The sequence below is a fragment of the Pieris rapae genome, chromosome 10 (assembly GCF_905147795.1).
Source record: "Pieris rapae chromosome 10, ilPieRapa1.1, whole genome shotgun sequence".
NCBI classification, from domain to species: domain Eukaryota; kingdom Metazoa; phylum Arthropoda; class Insecta; order Lepidoptera; family Pieridae; genus Pieris; species Pieris rapae.
In genome coordinates this window covers 4043717-4059735 of record NC_059518.1, presented here as the reverse complement: position 1 = coordinate 4059735, position 16019 = coordinate 4043717, and the positions used below count along the sequence as shown (strand labels likewise).

Sequence of the window (16019 nt, the reverse complement as noted above, 5' to 3'; positions counted from 1 at the left end):
CAGCGTGCGATGTGATGAGAGCATCATGAGGTCGTAGGTTCGATTCCCGGCTTTGCACCAATGGACTTTTTTTCTATGGGCGCATTTAACCTTTGCTCGAACGGTGAAGGAAATGATGATCACCTACTTGCCTATTAGATTTAAAAATCATAATGAAACAGATTCAGAAATCTGAGGCCAAGACCTATTTAATATAGAAATGGTAAGATTTCGCACGCAGGTGCTATCATCAGTGTTTGTTACTCAATCACTTAGGTATCGTTGTGAATGAAGTTTATTTTAGTTTGTTTATATCACGTCGTCTCCGACCGATGAGTTGCAGGCGAATTAGAACTATCGAAACCAAATATTTTCCAGTACAATATTATTAGACTTTTATCGTCTATTAAAATGTTTATTTCAACTATGTATTATATATATCGAAAAGTAACACAACATCCTCCCTTTGACTTTGCTGGTCTGTGCTTTTTGAACCGTAGGTACATTGAGAAGCGGTAAAACGATCTAATTCAGGGCTGAGCCGCAAATGGTATTGCATTCAGAAACAGTGTTCTTATCAAACTACGCTCTTCTATTATTTTTGGTATAAATTTCTTTTTCTAATCTGTGATGCCAGTTTTAATGTAATGAAGTACATATTGCAAAATGATATAAACATTGTCTGAATCAAAAAGCAAAATCTCTAATGAGTTCAGAATTGTAAGGAGAAAATGTTTTCAAGTTAATTTTTTTTTAATAAAAGTGTAAATTAATTAATTTAGTACAGTATTTTAGATTCATTTGTTACATTATGCATGATTATCTGTATTTTAATTACAGAATTGTTCGATTGGTTGCGCCAGAATGGCAGCTTCCGATGAAGTCGCCGATTTCCATCACTTGGCTAGACTAAGCCGTATGCCCAAGTTAGAATTAGACAATTAATACAACTTATTCACAGTTCGTGCTTAGTCTCGTTCGTATATAACCAAGAAGGTTTTAAACATAAATAAAAAAAATATCAAGTATGATTTTCTATATTTTAATGGTTTTTCGTAATTACATCTAAAAACATAATTGATAGTGCTATCGAATGTAAAGCATGACCCAACAAATTTCAGTGATCAATTTCAAATACGTAGCTAATTACAGACAGTCGTAAAAGTCGATTTTTACTACAACTAGTGATGTTCTCTAACCGGTAAATATCGATTTACGATCCGCCACGGCGATCGGTGAGAGACGACTGCCAGGTTGTGTTGAACGATCAATTGTTTACTCGATAGGAGTTCATTGTCAGTGAAGCAGAGTGCAAAGCTAGTTCGAATAAATTTAGACACGTCTAAAGAATTACCGGGAACCCGCTCTTGATCGATTGTTTTACATTCGTTTAATAAGTAGTGATGTGATGTTTGGTTTAAATATCGATTTTAATTTATGTATTGAAATAAATTATGTAGGATACAAACATATCAAAACATATAAAGATTTTCGTAGTGATAAAATATTATAATAATTAACTATAATGATAATTATGATCGATAGTGTAAAACAAATTTGCATGCCCTATGTGCGGCAAAATGTGCGAATTTTAAATTGTACCACCATATTATTGAACCAAGCAAAGAATATAATTATTATTATTACATAATTTTTGCGAAAGTATGATATTGTAAATGCTTTTTAAGAACTCCGTAAGCAATAGTAATTAAGTTTAATGATGTGTTTGTCTGTTGGACGGAGTACAATAAATTCATATTGCTATTTTTGTGTGACGAGTATTGTGCACAAAAAATTATTAGAGAGATAGTTTTTAACCAACAAATTAACTGTTGGTAAATTTAAATTAAAAAAAGAACCGTGATTAGTTTTACTTTCATATACACTAATTGTTAATAAGTGTAAGAAAGCTTGATAAATGCGATTCGCGCGGGCGGACGGCATTTATAATCAATTGGAAATTAAAAATATTTCTTGAGTCTATGGAATATGTTTTAAAAGGAGGCCATCTCTAATACATTGTTTCAAGCAGTAGCTAAAACATAAAAGTAAATACTTAAAAGTAGTTTTTACCGAGTTCGTTCTGTATTGTCTTAATCAAAAAACTTTTTCGTGAAACAAATTCTTAACTTTTTATGTGGCCTTTTCGGTATAAGCAAGAGCGTAAAAGGCTGATTTCTCTATAAAAAGTCCACTGCTACAGAGACTTTTAATTTTTATGATTTTTCATCATTGGTTTCTACTTCAGAATTTCTATTCCATTGTAGAATTTTTATACCTCATATTATAGGTAACCCATTCCTGTTTGGAACCAGACATCAATTCCAAGGGAACGACAAGTATTTTGGAGTAGTAGATGAAGAGTATACTTTAACGTTTAATGCCTACAATAACATAACAGATGCAGAACTGTGTCTGCTCCATTTTCCCAAATAAATTCCAGATCTAATTTTACACACATTTAAAAACACTAAAATTTTTGTTTACCTCCACAAAGTCGTAAAAGTATTCTGAAAACGCCTACATTGACTCATGAAGTTTACAGGAAAGAGATTTCAATCAAGAATTTCATTAACGTAAACATCTAGTTTAAACCTCGTTTACTACAACAGTAAAAGTCAAGAAGCGGCTGAGTTACGATTCCGATGCGGGCCCAAGGCCCAAATGATTTAATCCACACTGTTTACGTATTCCAGTGGAATCCGCTTATATATGCCAAAATCTTAAGGTAAATTCAGAGACTTAGTCACATCAAAAAATAGATTTTTCTATGATATAAAAATGGCGCGACTTTCATATGTCTCTATGGGACATGCGTGATGTCTTCTGTTGTCTATTGTCCGTTAGTCGTTACCCAAGTGCTGGTTGGTGAATGGCTGACTAGTTTTTGATATTACATATAGCTTTGCTATAAGTAGTAAAGCGAGGGTTCGACGAGTGTGAATGTAACGTTGGGACTTGATCACATCGGAGAAGAGTCGTGATATATGTATAATAATATATTTACATCGCAACGGTGTCATTACATTTCCCACATAGTTGTAACTATCAAAATGTAAAATTCATAATTAGCCAAATTACAATGATACTACAGAAAAATCTTAATATTGTTTGATACAGAATAACCTATTTTTGATATCATATTTTTTTTATCACGAAATGAAAATTTACAATAAAAAGTAGTAGTAATGTTCTTAACATGATATGTAGGCCTCAGTGCAAATACTTTACGTTTGAGTGTGTCATCCTACTGTGCCCATAAATCTGAGTTTGAATAAAAGATAAAGCAAATTAAGTCACTCGAAATCATTACCAATGCTTATATTAACGAAATCAATGGATTGGCGTTTGAATAGGCTCTGCGTGACATATACGATGGATTAGTGTGCCAACAATTTTCGTGAATTTCAGGTTATATTTGAAAATTCTCTACGGTTAAAGCAATATCTTCAATCTTTCACATATTTCTAAGATAAAATTTCGTTGAATAAGAATAAATTACAAATTATGTATTTATTTCAGAAACAAAGATTTATGATAAGATAGTATTTTACACATATACGTCTTGTCAGGAGCGCGAAAAATATATTAGGAGATATTTCGTTTTGTATTAATCAATTTTTTTAATAATCATAGCAATCAAATATACAGTATTTCCAATTACAAAGTTATTATAAAAAAAAATATGTTGGTCCCTGTGGTAGTGTACCTTTAACTGGCGGTATTTTCTAGCTGTATTGCGATTCGTTGAGCGAGGACAGCACCAGTTCTAGCATCAGCGGTACTATCTACCAGACGCCAACTTAAATCTTTGATCGGCACCTGAGCACTAGAACCCCATAGCCCAAGAGTCTCTACTCCAAAGGGAACAAAAGCCAAGTTGGAGAGAAGACTCATATTTGAGCCGTTTGTTATTTTAATTTGTTAATGTTGCCACCTCTTGTAAATGTACGAGTATAATTTATTTATTTATTCACTTACAGCCATAGCATAAAAACACAATACAGAACTATTAAGTTACTAACAAAATTGCCAGTAGATGCTATCCTCTAATACCCTGCAAGTCTACCCTTAAATCAGAATATACTACCCCCCATACGCTTACCAAATAGGTCGCTTTGCGGTAAAGAATCGGGAAACCCATTAAGCAACGAGAGCAACCTAGTAATAATTGTTTATTAAGTATAAATTTACACTGCATTTTAAGACCTTTAGGTTTTACCTTTAACAGGCATTATTCTCACACAAACAAGACCTTCCTAATAACTGTTATTTGTTGTCGTCGCTTCCTAATAAATGTTTATTTTGTTGCCGGCCTTTTAAGAATTGGTACGCTCTTTTCTTGAAGGACCCTAAGTCGAATTGGTTCGGAAATACTTTAGTGGGCAGCTGGTTCAACAAAGTCGTGGTGCGCAAAAACTAACGTTTTTGTGAGATAATAAGTAAGATTGTTGTTAGTTTGAGGGTAGTTTTGTTGTTGTGTAACAAATGATCCTAAAACTTATCTAAATTAATTATTAATCAACAAATAAATAAGATCTATAAGAATATACGTTTTTAGTCTGAGTATAAGTGAGAGTTGCATACAAATTTAACACACTAATAACATATTTGAAAGTATCCCAAATCTATGAAATACATTAACATTTCAATAAACATTTAACAAAGAAAATGCTTAGGTAGGTGTGACATCAATAAAATATATTTGGAATATATTTTAGCACATTTGCCATAAATGACTCACTAACAAATTTTAGCTAGAATATTAACAAATATCGACGCAAGTGTACAGTTACGAAATACGTCACTATTTTCGGTTTATTTTGGCTTCAATTTAAGTGTATCTTAGTGACAGGAGCGTTTCACTGCACTAAGAAAATGTAATCAGATTGCAGCTGATGGAAATCGGACTTTAAATCAATTGAATACGGTTCATTTTTCGGTGTTATAATATCGAATGGGGAGCTGCCAACTCAGTGACAAACCTGCGTCTATCCAGACGAATAAATTAACTGTGATAAGTTGTATGTCAATTAATTATTCTTCAAAGCACCATCTGGTGTGAAAGTCGGCTAACCGGCAGAGGAAGTGTAATGACGGACGGGAGAACTTAAAGCAGATTACACGCTCTATATAAAGCTGTACACTTTTAATATGCAATTGCAAAACCACTTTCATAGGATTTTCTATTGACAACAATAGCCGAAAATACCACAAACATAACCTTAATGTTTATATAAGTTAGAAATGTAGTATTGTATAGAGCCTTTGTTCGAAGTGAATTATGGAATTCAAAAAGACTAAAGCAACTAGACTTATGATTTTAAGAGTTAATGTAAACGAGGCAAAGTCTATGCACATACAATACGTTAGCTATCGCTTACTATATGGGAATATCGTAACCATGGCAACGAGCTTCGTCCTAAATTAACGTTTATAAGCCCGTTAGGCCTAAAACATGTAACAGACATGACGCCGGGGCATTGTAATAAATATGTATGTAAATAAGCGTGACCATAAATAAATAAGTGTGACGACCTAGGGTAACAAAAAGATAGTTTGGCATACGCTTGGCACAATTCGGTTGATCGTTACGAATGTATTTACAGTCACTAATTATCTGCGATTTATGTACTACGTATTGAATCAGGACACGTTCTTTATATATAGAAACAATTGCTTACAAATTCAACTTTCATTGCATAAATTTAATATAAATATTGGTTTTAATATAAAACAAAAGAGCTGTGTGAAAAAAACTAAAAATGTTACCAAATAATTACTTCACAAAAAAATTAAGAATTATAAGAAAATATAAATATTGATTATAAACATAATATTCTAATATCGTTACTTCCCGTATTAATTTATTTACATTGTATGTACATAGGTAATAAATTGATATAGGTAATCATTTGTTACAAAATTTAAGAAATCAGTTTAACGATCGATACAAATGCATTATCGAAATGCTTGGAAAAATGGTTGCTTTATCGAAAAAATTCTAAAGAAACCTGATTGATTTCCTCTGAAATTACTACGCTACAACTATTTCTATTAAAACTGTCCCACAAAACCTTCAATGAGAAACTAGTCCATTTAGCACCGCCAGTGCGATGCCCTGTCGCACACAGCGCGGGCCGCCCGCGCATATTTGAACGCCGCTTAGCGGCCGCACGCTAAACGCTGTCGTTGTGATACGGAGCATCATAGATTAACCAACGCAATACGTTTCAAGTATTCGTAAGCACTAGAGGATCTTAATACTGATGAAGAAACAAAAGAGTCAATTAATAAAAGGTGAAAAGGAACTTAATTCTAACAACCATTTACAAAGAAGTTTTAATCGTGTGTTATACTAAAAGGTGCGACGGAACTCTACTAGTCTATTAACGCGCTTTTCTGGAATATATAGACAGACCGCTCATCTCCACTTGATACAGTCCTGATATACTTCTCCTCTCGCTTCATCCACTTTCATGACATATGCCATGCATGCTCGTCGGTTTTCGCTACTTAACTTGCCTTGTCTAGTACCTCCTTTTTAGCATGTAGGACGAGAACTACCCAACCCAATTTCACAATCCACGTTTGCCGTATATCTTACTTGTTAACCCCTTCACATTTATCCGTTCTACATAACCACGCTAAATTAGCGAAAGTTTGTAGTAATCCTTTTAAAAAGCCAATCTGTATTATTTTTTATATGGATACATGTCTTAACCACACTTTATATCTCTTTCGTCTATATCAAAAGTATGCCGTTAATAGGTTCATACTTTCATAAGAAGATAAGTATTATGGAGTATCTGTATAATCTTTGACCTTACAGATTCAACATACAGAGAACTACATTGTGCGTAGCTTCACCAATTATCGAAAGGCAGTATTGGAACGACCTCGGCGCTACAAATATTTAGATATCCTTTTTTGTTGCATTAAAAAAAATGCTTTTCGTTAGTAGACGAGAATAAATCTAAGTGAGCTTGCAAAATACTTCAAATTTAAAGCTAGTCAAAGACTTTTATTGTCTGAACTTAAAGATAATCAAGACGACGGTGGTAATAATATAATATATAATAAATTAAGAAATACATTAAAGAAAAGTTGTGTAAAAAGGCTTACCATAAAGTTAGCGATTATCTAGTTAATAAAAGGGCCTGGGACTAGTGCTGGGCAGGCTACTTCTAATTAATTTTCTATCTGTTTGATAATTTGCTTTTTTAAAAGAGTACCGAGAGATTTTAACGGCTACACCCTCTGTATTTGCCGGTAAGTAGGGATGCCTACAGTTTCAAATTTAATGATGTGGAATAAGTAAAACCGGTATATCTTTTGTTCCATAATAAACGTATTATATTTTATTTATTTTATAATATTAAATGTATATCAATTTTGATAATAAAAAATAACACAGCTTTTCAAGCTTTTAACGTTTAAAGTTCTAAAACATAAGACAAACTCGGTCCACAAAAGTGACATATCTTGAGTGAAACTATTTCACAAGCAATAACACGCGAGCGAGCGACCGATTTTAAATGATTTAACAAACAATATGAACGTGTATGATATGAGTTCTAAAAACTTGTGACAACAACGTCACCTAAACTTTTAAAAGCGTTTACATACTACAATGTGACAGAAGACAACGTTCACAGTGGACTTTAGGTTTTTTGTATCTGTGATAGAGTTCAAACCTGTGAGCAGAGGCTTATATATTTGTATTACAGTAATGGTAATGATGTTTACAGTTAAGTCGTCATGTGGTCGCTAATCATGGAGACTCGCGGGTTAGCGCCTATCCTGGTGTCCACAAACATGTCATTCATTGTCACCGGCTGAATGAAGAGCAATCTGCCTTGGTAAGTGGATGCTAAAATTCCTCACGACTTTTCTAAAGAGTGATGTAGATAGGATGCATTTACGATAGCTGGTAGAAATAGCATGCATTAACGGATTATCTAGCTTAAATAATTGGTGTTATCAAGGTCTCTTTTTACACGGAACACAAAAAATTGTTTATCATAAGAAGTGAGTTTCATGGCTAGTAAAAATATTACTCGTCTAAAAATTAAAGTAAGATTTAATTTTTAGTATTAAGATTTTAATTTTTCTTTGATTTTCTTATTTGGTGCTTACGTGTAGACGTAACAGTAATTATTTACTTTTTTACACATATTACCCACATATTTTCGAGGATTCCTACAAAAAATTAATACGTTTATGAACTATTGACTTTGAGAACTTTCCTTACTTTTTCTGACAAGAGGGGGGGATAAATTGCAGTAAATCTTCTTACATAATACTTGAACAACCCCATACCTTTCACTTACCAGAAAAAGAAATAAATATTGATATAGGATTATAACGGTTTATTAGATACTATGTTCTGTAAAAGCTCATTGCAACATCAAAACTTATTAAAATTACACAATATGTTTAATACAGCCAATTAAGATAAAATCGTACAGAAATAATCGATCAGTAGTTTTATTGGCTCATTACACAATATCTTGACTTGATAGACCGCTAAACATACAGTAATCGCGCCGTAAACTCCTAAAGGCCACATTTCAATCCCACAAATGTTAATAAACACAATTCACCGATTTTATTGCCACACTAATATTAAAAGACTTAGTAATTGAAATGTTTTAGTACCTGTTTATAGGCCACTGGCGGAGATAATGCTTAATTGGCTAGACTGTTTTTTTATGGTTCATAATATACATAATATTGAGCAACAAATAATATATATTACATTATTTATTTAAGCTTATTAGTAAAAATACAATTCAGCCTAACATTATGACATATTAAATAATTAAGGTTATCTTAATTTATTGCGTGTATAATGTTTCACTGTTTCAATTTTTAATACACAGATTACAGGAATGTTAATAATAGACTAGCAATTGCGCAAGAGGTACGAAAATTAATCAAATATTCCTAAGAAACAAATTGATGTGTCATGTCTGTAACAGCGAACACAAAACATATTCACGAAAGTAAGATTAATAAGTAATTTAAAATTTACGTAAAATTTATTAAAAAACGTTCCCCGTCACAAACATTGACAAAACATTGAAGGCTTCTAGGTCTTTATGGTATCCTAAAATACTTTGCTATCTCTGTCCAAGTAATATAAGAATATAAAGCCATTTAATTTAAGTTCAACAATATCTTAATAGCCCATCCGACATTACAGGTAGACGTATTAAAATAAAAATATAATTAATTCGATAATCGATATTAACTTTTAGCAGTAGAGTGGGCGATATGGCCGATTCAACCTTTTCGTATTGCGGATAATTATAATTATGCTGTTATTGGAAATATGCTAAAGTATAATATCTGCTTATAATTATTATTTTTACAATTTAAAAACAGGGGTCTAAATGTATATATGTAATTGATTAAAAATTACTTACCTCATATTATTCACCATAAAGTTAGGCATTTTATAATCATACATAATTATTTACAGAACAAATGACCCAGGTACACATAATTTTAAGGCCACTACACATGTTGTATCTCAATTTAATAAGCGATCAAATTTGAGATAAACTAGAAGTACGAAAAGTCAACATTCAAATCGCTATTAAAGTAAATTTAGGAACAATGAACTTCTACGATTTTTTCGTTGTCTTAAATTACATAATGAAGATAGTCCGATATTCTTCTAAGCATAACATCTCTATCAGAACCGGTTCAATAAATATGATGTATAAAGTAATATCAGGCGTGAGACCTGTTTATCACACATCTTATAACCATTAGATGTAGACAACATTAAACGTATTGCACGTACGTTTTAGCCGGATGTTGTCTAAGTAAAAGTTTTGCGTAAAATTACCAATTTTGTTATGCAGGCTGTTTGACTTTGTATGGGGATTTACAAATAATATAGTATTATTGTTTTAGCTTACACAGACAATGGTGTAACATAATATTTAATACTTTGGTATTAAAAACGAGGATAGATCAAAAAGGATATCCACTAATGAGTTATTTAAGGGCTACGATACATAATATGGACACTCGCGAGTCCTCTAGTATCGAAAGTGTCCATGGGCGGCGGTATCACTTAACATCAGGTGAGCCTCCTGCCCGTTTGTTTTCTATAAAAAAACGATTGAGGCTTTTATTATCTAATACTTTCTTTCTTATAATAAGGCATTTATTATAAGTTTAATATCTGTTAATTTATGAAATATATAATTTAAAATTTATTATGATATAAAATGTTTTGTTATCAGCTAAACTTTATCAGACATTGTGTGGTAAGAAGCCTTTGCGCATGACAACTTTTTACGAAACCGAAAGAAAGACTGTCTTAAATTGCCAAAAGGTAATATGTATCTCTGTCAAGTCATCTATATACTACGTATATACAAATATTTATCAATCCCTGAAGAATAAAGGGGCCTAGCCTATGGGAAGTCCATAAAGGTCAGTCATCGTAGCCTATAGACACCCATTTCAGTAGGTTCGTTGCCGGTCTTTTGAGGGAGGAGTATAATGATAAAAAACTTCAGTATAATCCCGTTTTATACTATTAGAGGTTACATACATACATACATATCTTTCAGGGAAGACCCCCACTGGGAGTTTCTACAGTTCGCTAGTTCGCAAAAGAATATGTGTTGTGAAGCAGACCGTGAAAGACTTTCAGCTAACAAGGTGATGTATTTAAGTTAAGACTGCTTTTATGATGATGAAACGAGGCAGGAAGAGAACCCAAACAACTCTTCAGAACATTCTCCACAACTAGATAAGTAGAGACGCAATGTCTCTGAGTAGAGGGAGAGAATCAAGCCGATTAGTAATACATTGGAGATTAACAATTCGACAAACCCTTTGCTGAATTTGGTCAAGGAAGAAGAAACCTGGTATTTGAAAGCTCCGGCCTAGAGATGAGACCAGTATTCCATATGAGGTCATACTTTAGCCCTGTATAGCATGCTGATTTGTAGTCTCTAGTATATCCAAAAAAAATATCTGTACTAATTTCAAGCATTTACACACACGTATACAATTTCTCACACTTGAACATTACTGAACCATAAATAAGTGTAAATAATTTTAATAACTTTCCAGCCCTAAGCCTCAATTTTTAATCGCTCGAATCGGCTAATTTGTACTCGTTGTGATTAATTGCAAATTAAAACCTTCATGGTGGTTCGATATGACTTTATATTCAATAAAGTGATTTATGCGATGTATTACAGATTTATCGATTGAAAAGGTTAAAAATAATCTTTACTCTCTGCTTGCTACGGTAATTATTACTTTAGCCTTAAGCATTGTGTCATATTTTTTTTACTATGTGATAAAATATAGGTTTTTTAAAAATAAAGGACATATTTTTGAGATCATTAGGAAGGGAGGGATCATCCTATGGTTCATCAAGAAAAAACCTTAAGAATTCTTAAAAAGCCGACAACGCACTCGAGCGAGATAGGTTAAAATCAGAAGCCTCCCGCCAGTTTGTCCCCCGTTCTATAAAAAAAACCATAATGTTCTTAATATAACAATTACGATGCGAAAACTTGTAAAGCTCTAAATATGTGTTTATTTTACGTTATTTTACAATTATTTTTACGAACTTACAGAAAACTTTGTTTTAGTAAGGTAAAAATATTAAATTTTTAGGCAGTTACAAAAGTAACATTTTAATGACATTTAAAGTGTGTTCTAGTGAATCCAGATTTTTTAATATTAAAGTGTACAGGTCTGTGGGGTCCGCTAGTATACTACACGCCAAAAATTAATTATACGCTTTTTTACACGAATCGAAAAACATTGACATATGGATTACTTTTACTAGGCTTTTATCTAACCATACAATAGTAAGCATCAAAATTGCCTACGTCTAAGAAATTAAGTGCAACATAAATTAGACTCTCTCTACTGCTGGTAAAGTTCATTTTCCAATATAATATTAAAAAGAGTATCATAAAATGATTTTACGATGATATAAATCAGATCGTTGATATAATTTATTAAATGCAGCCAATCCTGTGTTGACTTGAAATATTAAATCAAATAATAAAAGACAATGTTACTCCGAATCGAAATAGCTGTATTTTCTTCTACTGATAGTAAAATATGGGAACCGCCTCCACGAATGATTTTGAGGCTTTACTTCCGGTGTCATTTCAATATACAGGACCTGGATGACAGTATTTATTTATTTTTCGGTATTTTTTTAATTTTATAAATCGTGTTTTTTGTAAATTATATTTAAGTACGAATTACATACTAATAAAATGATGAAATATGAATAATATTTTTCGATCTTACCGACAGAATAATAAAAAAAAAATTGAACTGGTTTTTTTAAAGTTATTTCTTTGAAGAAAAAAATCATGAGTGTAATAGAACCATGAATGAAATTTTCTAGAAATGATTCCTAGCTAGATCGATTTATCACCCCCGAAACCCCCCGTATACTAAATTTCATGAAAATCGATGGAGCCGAATCCGAGATTCCAATTACATATATATATATATACATATACAAGAATTGCTCGTTTAAAGATTAAAGATAAGATATATAATATTTTTCGGGTTTGAAGTAACATTTAAATATTTAGTTTGGATTTTTTTAGGAGCCGAATTGGTATACGCCTTCGTGGCGTTTGTAATGTACAAGGTGTAAATTACAGTTCTAGTTTCGATTACCTGCGAAACAAATTGAATGTATAAACCTCCATATTGAAAAAAAACAAGCATCTCCAGGCATAATCAAACGAATCATATTTTTATTTACTGTTGCTAATTCAATGGAGAAACATGAATTTTCCGTATTTAAATATCGACTAAACATACATTAATTAAATTAAAAAAAATTTCTAAGAAATGTTATTTAAGATTAAGTACTTTCATATGAGTTGTACCTACTTATTATTGAATATAATTATTTAATTTAAACATTAACGTATTTAATTATGTATATGTTAAAGGTTTTAAGAGCTAAATACATATTTCCAACTGTTATAATATTACAAGACCATAAAACATGATTACAATTAATTGTGACACACAAACCTACATTACGTCCACTGATTGTTTCATTAACTCCTGACATTTGAGCTTTAAATATATCCGTACATTAAAATAACATTATTAACATGTATCATTTACAAAGTAATCATTTCAGAAGTACCAAGATACATTGAATAGACATAATATTACAATCGCTTACTGTGAGAGGAAAAATCCTTTATGGAAATCTGTTCCGATATTGTGCAATGAGTCTAGGACTCCCGAGAAAGGGAGACTCCGCCCTAAAACTGTTGGATTCCGCGGAAAAAGCTTTAACTACCCATGGCCAAACGTTAGTTTATTTCTCTGAATTTGCTATACAAATGTAATCCGTGTGCAAAGTAAATACAAATCTAACGACAAAGAACATTTTATTATTAAGTATTTATACCACACATGTTTTTTATGTTTTACTTCTTAATATATTAGACAAATTAATGAAATTCTTTCATTCATATGTCGCATCATTTCAATACCTCAAATGCTAGAATAAAAGTATTGATGCAACTGCTTTTTTGACGGAATGTGGTAACTAGAAGCAAACATTGTTAGTGGCTTAGGCCTTACTAACGCAGAACCCGAAAATTTCAGAATCCTGAAAAATTGTCTTGCCTTATAGCTTTTACATTGCCAACACGCTGTCTATCACATGTATACAAGATCTATTGCCGCGCGCAATGTCAGTTTATTAAATTTATTAAAAATATCCCGTAGGGGACGTGAAATGACCATTCAGCAATATTAGCCTACTGGAATGGCCTACAGATAATAATAAATTTGTGGTTAATTTGTATGTAACATAGTTGGGAGGCTGAATGAAAGCTATAGCTTTGGTACTAGAAATGTTCAGGTTTTAGATGATTACCAAGAATACTCCTTTCCTCTTTTGTGTAAAACAAACGTCTAAAATATATATTGTAAATAATGAAATAACCTATTAATAATATACTCATACAAAATATTTTATAATCTAAATCATCTTGTAGTAATAAGAATTATAAACTAGTTGTGACTAAAGTTCTTTTTGTCTCTTCTCAGAACAGTGTAAATACAACAAATGTTAAGTAAAAATGTTAAGGTACTAACTTTAATTAAAATAGTGCAATTAGCGTAAGGTTTTATGAATCGTTGGGGACTTTAACAATAGAATCTAATTTATTATGAATTACAGAATGTTCTGTGATATATGCGAAAGTGAAGTACAAGAATGACGTCATTTGTCAAATCCCACGTCAACTGTCAAATCCAACTCTATGATTTTCCCCGTCCAACAATTGTATATACTTTTAACATTTTACGCGATCATTATTCTCAAGATAACTCATACTTTCGGCTTCAGAATTTCCGGTGGCAAGTTAAAGTTAGGATTTTCCCACGTGATTCATCAACTTTTACTGAACTATGATTCAATTTTTAACTTTAATTGAAAATAACGCGTAACCCTGGACATTTTTATTATCTTTGATAACTTAAAAATACAACGTTATTAAAACATGTATCCTCTTTTTTATAATAATATATAACGAATTTAAGACTAATTTTGGGCGTCTAATTATATGTATTAAATTCAATTAATTCACGCAGTGAATGCGCCGTGAACACTTTAAAATGGTTAAAATAAACTAAAATATACTTCACGAATCAGTATATTAATTTTAAGAGTACCAAATAAATAAATCTTAAAACTGATTATATATTTTACATTTGTACACATTTATTACCAATTTTCAAAGTTTAATATTAATTAAATTGTCTAAATCGGATTGAACGACATCTAAACAAAAAGTATGCGAATAAATGGAAATGTTTAGTGCAATTTAAATTAAGTGTTTCCCGTATTTATTATGAACGACTTACCACCAAGAGTCGGTGATGGGCGCAAGCAGCAACAAGCAGGTGGCGACAACGACGGGCCGCATTTCCGCGACATCACTGCCCTCTCCTAGCCCTAATCATCACGGATTACACATCCATTTGACAAATCGACGAGCGTGCAAATCAATTTTTCGATATTTCGTTCAGTACCAAAAATGACGCTGTAACGTGCCCTGTCGACGGGAGAGCGAACACCGACTGACGTTTTCTTAACTCGACGCGAGCGCACGCGCACAAAACAATTTTCGCGCTATTTTGGCTAATATTTAGCGAATTAGGCTCCGCATGATTAGAAAAGAGGGGATGTGTGGGCGATAAATTAATGCTTAGCTTAATTAATTCTGTTTTGGATTAATTAAATTCGTATCGATGTCATGCCCCTAATATATTTTATGTTCGATTTTTGTTGATTTACGGAGATCTTAGAGTAACTTAAACGAAGGTGTTTTTATTTTTTGAGAAATATCATTTAAACTTTTGTGTTGTTTTTTAAAATTAGACTTTTATATTTATTAGTATTAGATTATTAAACCTTATACTTAATTTAGGCTTCTGTACTGCTTACACTTTCTCTATTAAAATATAATTAAATAGATAACTAAAAAAATCACAACTCCTCTGTAATAAGCAATATTGTTATGGTAATAGAAAAACATAGGTACATTTCACGGAAAATAAGCAGTATATGTTACCTATTTTCCGGTTACCCTACGTAAATTGACATATATTTTATATTATTTAAATAATGCAACAGTATCTAAAGTGGTGACTGAGAGGAAAATACGACATACTAAGATTTTATAAATCTATATGATACAAATATCAATGGAAGTTTTTGGTAAAAAGAAACTCATATATTTACCTAGTAAGTACATTAATAAGAAACAGATTCAGCGTGTGATGGACAGTGGAGCGAGCCCTCTATATATAGATCACAGGTGCGATACAGTAATTGTGTTAAACAAACACTTTGCGAACACTTCTGAGAGTTGATGTGTTGAATTGACAATTAATTAGGACTAATTTTAGAACTTATTTTACTATGGCCGTCTTATCTTTATGAAATATAGTAAATATTCTTGAATTTTTGGGATATAGAAAAAGATAACTTT

General features: G+C 31.9%; 1 protein-coding gene across 1 annotated transcript in view; it reads right to left on the bottom strand.

Annotated features, from left to right (window-relative positions):
* The window catches only part of LOC110994201 (protein Wnt-6), a 30159-nt gene extending 15024 nt beyond the window's left edge, over positions 1-15135 (bottom strand). Inside the window, exon 1 of the mRNA XM_022260723.2 lies at positions 14890-15135. Coding sequence (XP_022116415.1) covers positions 14890-14951 — 62 coding nt within the window. The 5' untranslated portion in view covers positions 14952-15135. The remainder of the gene's footprint in view (positions 1-14889) is intronic.
* Positions 15136-16019: the final 884 nt, after the last annotated feature.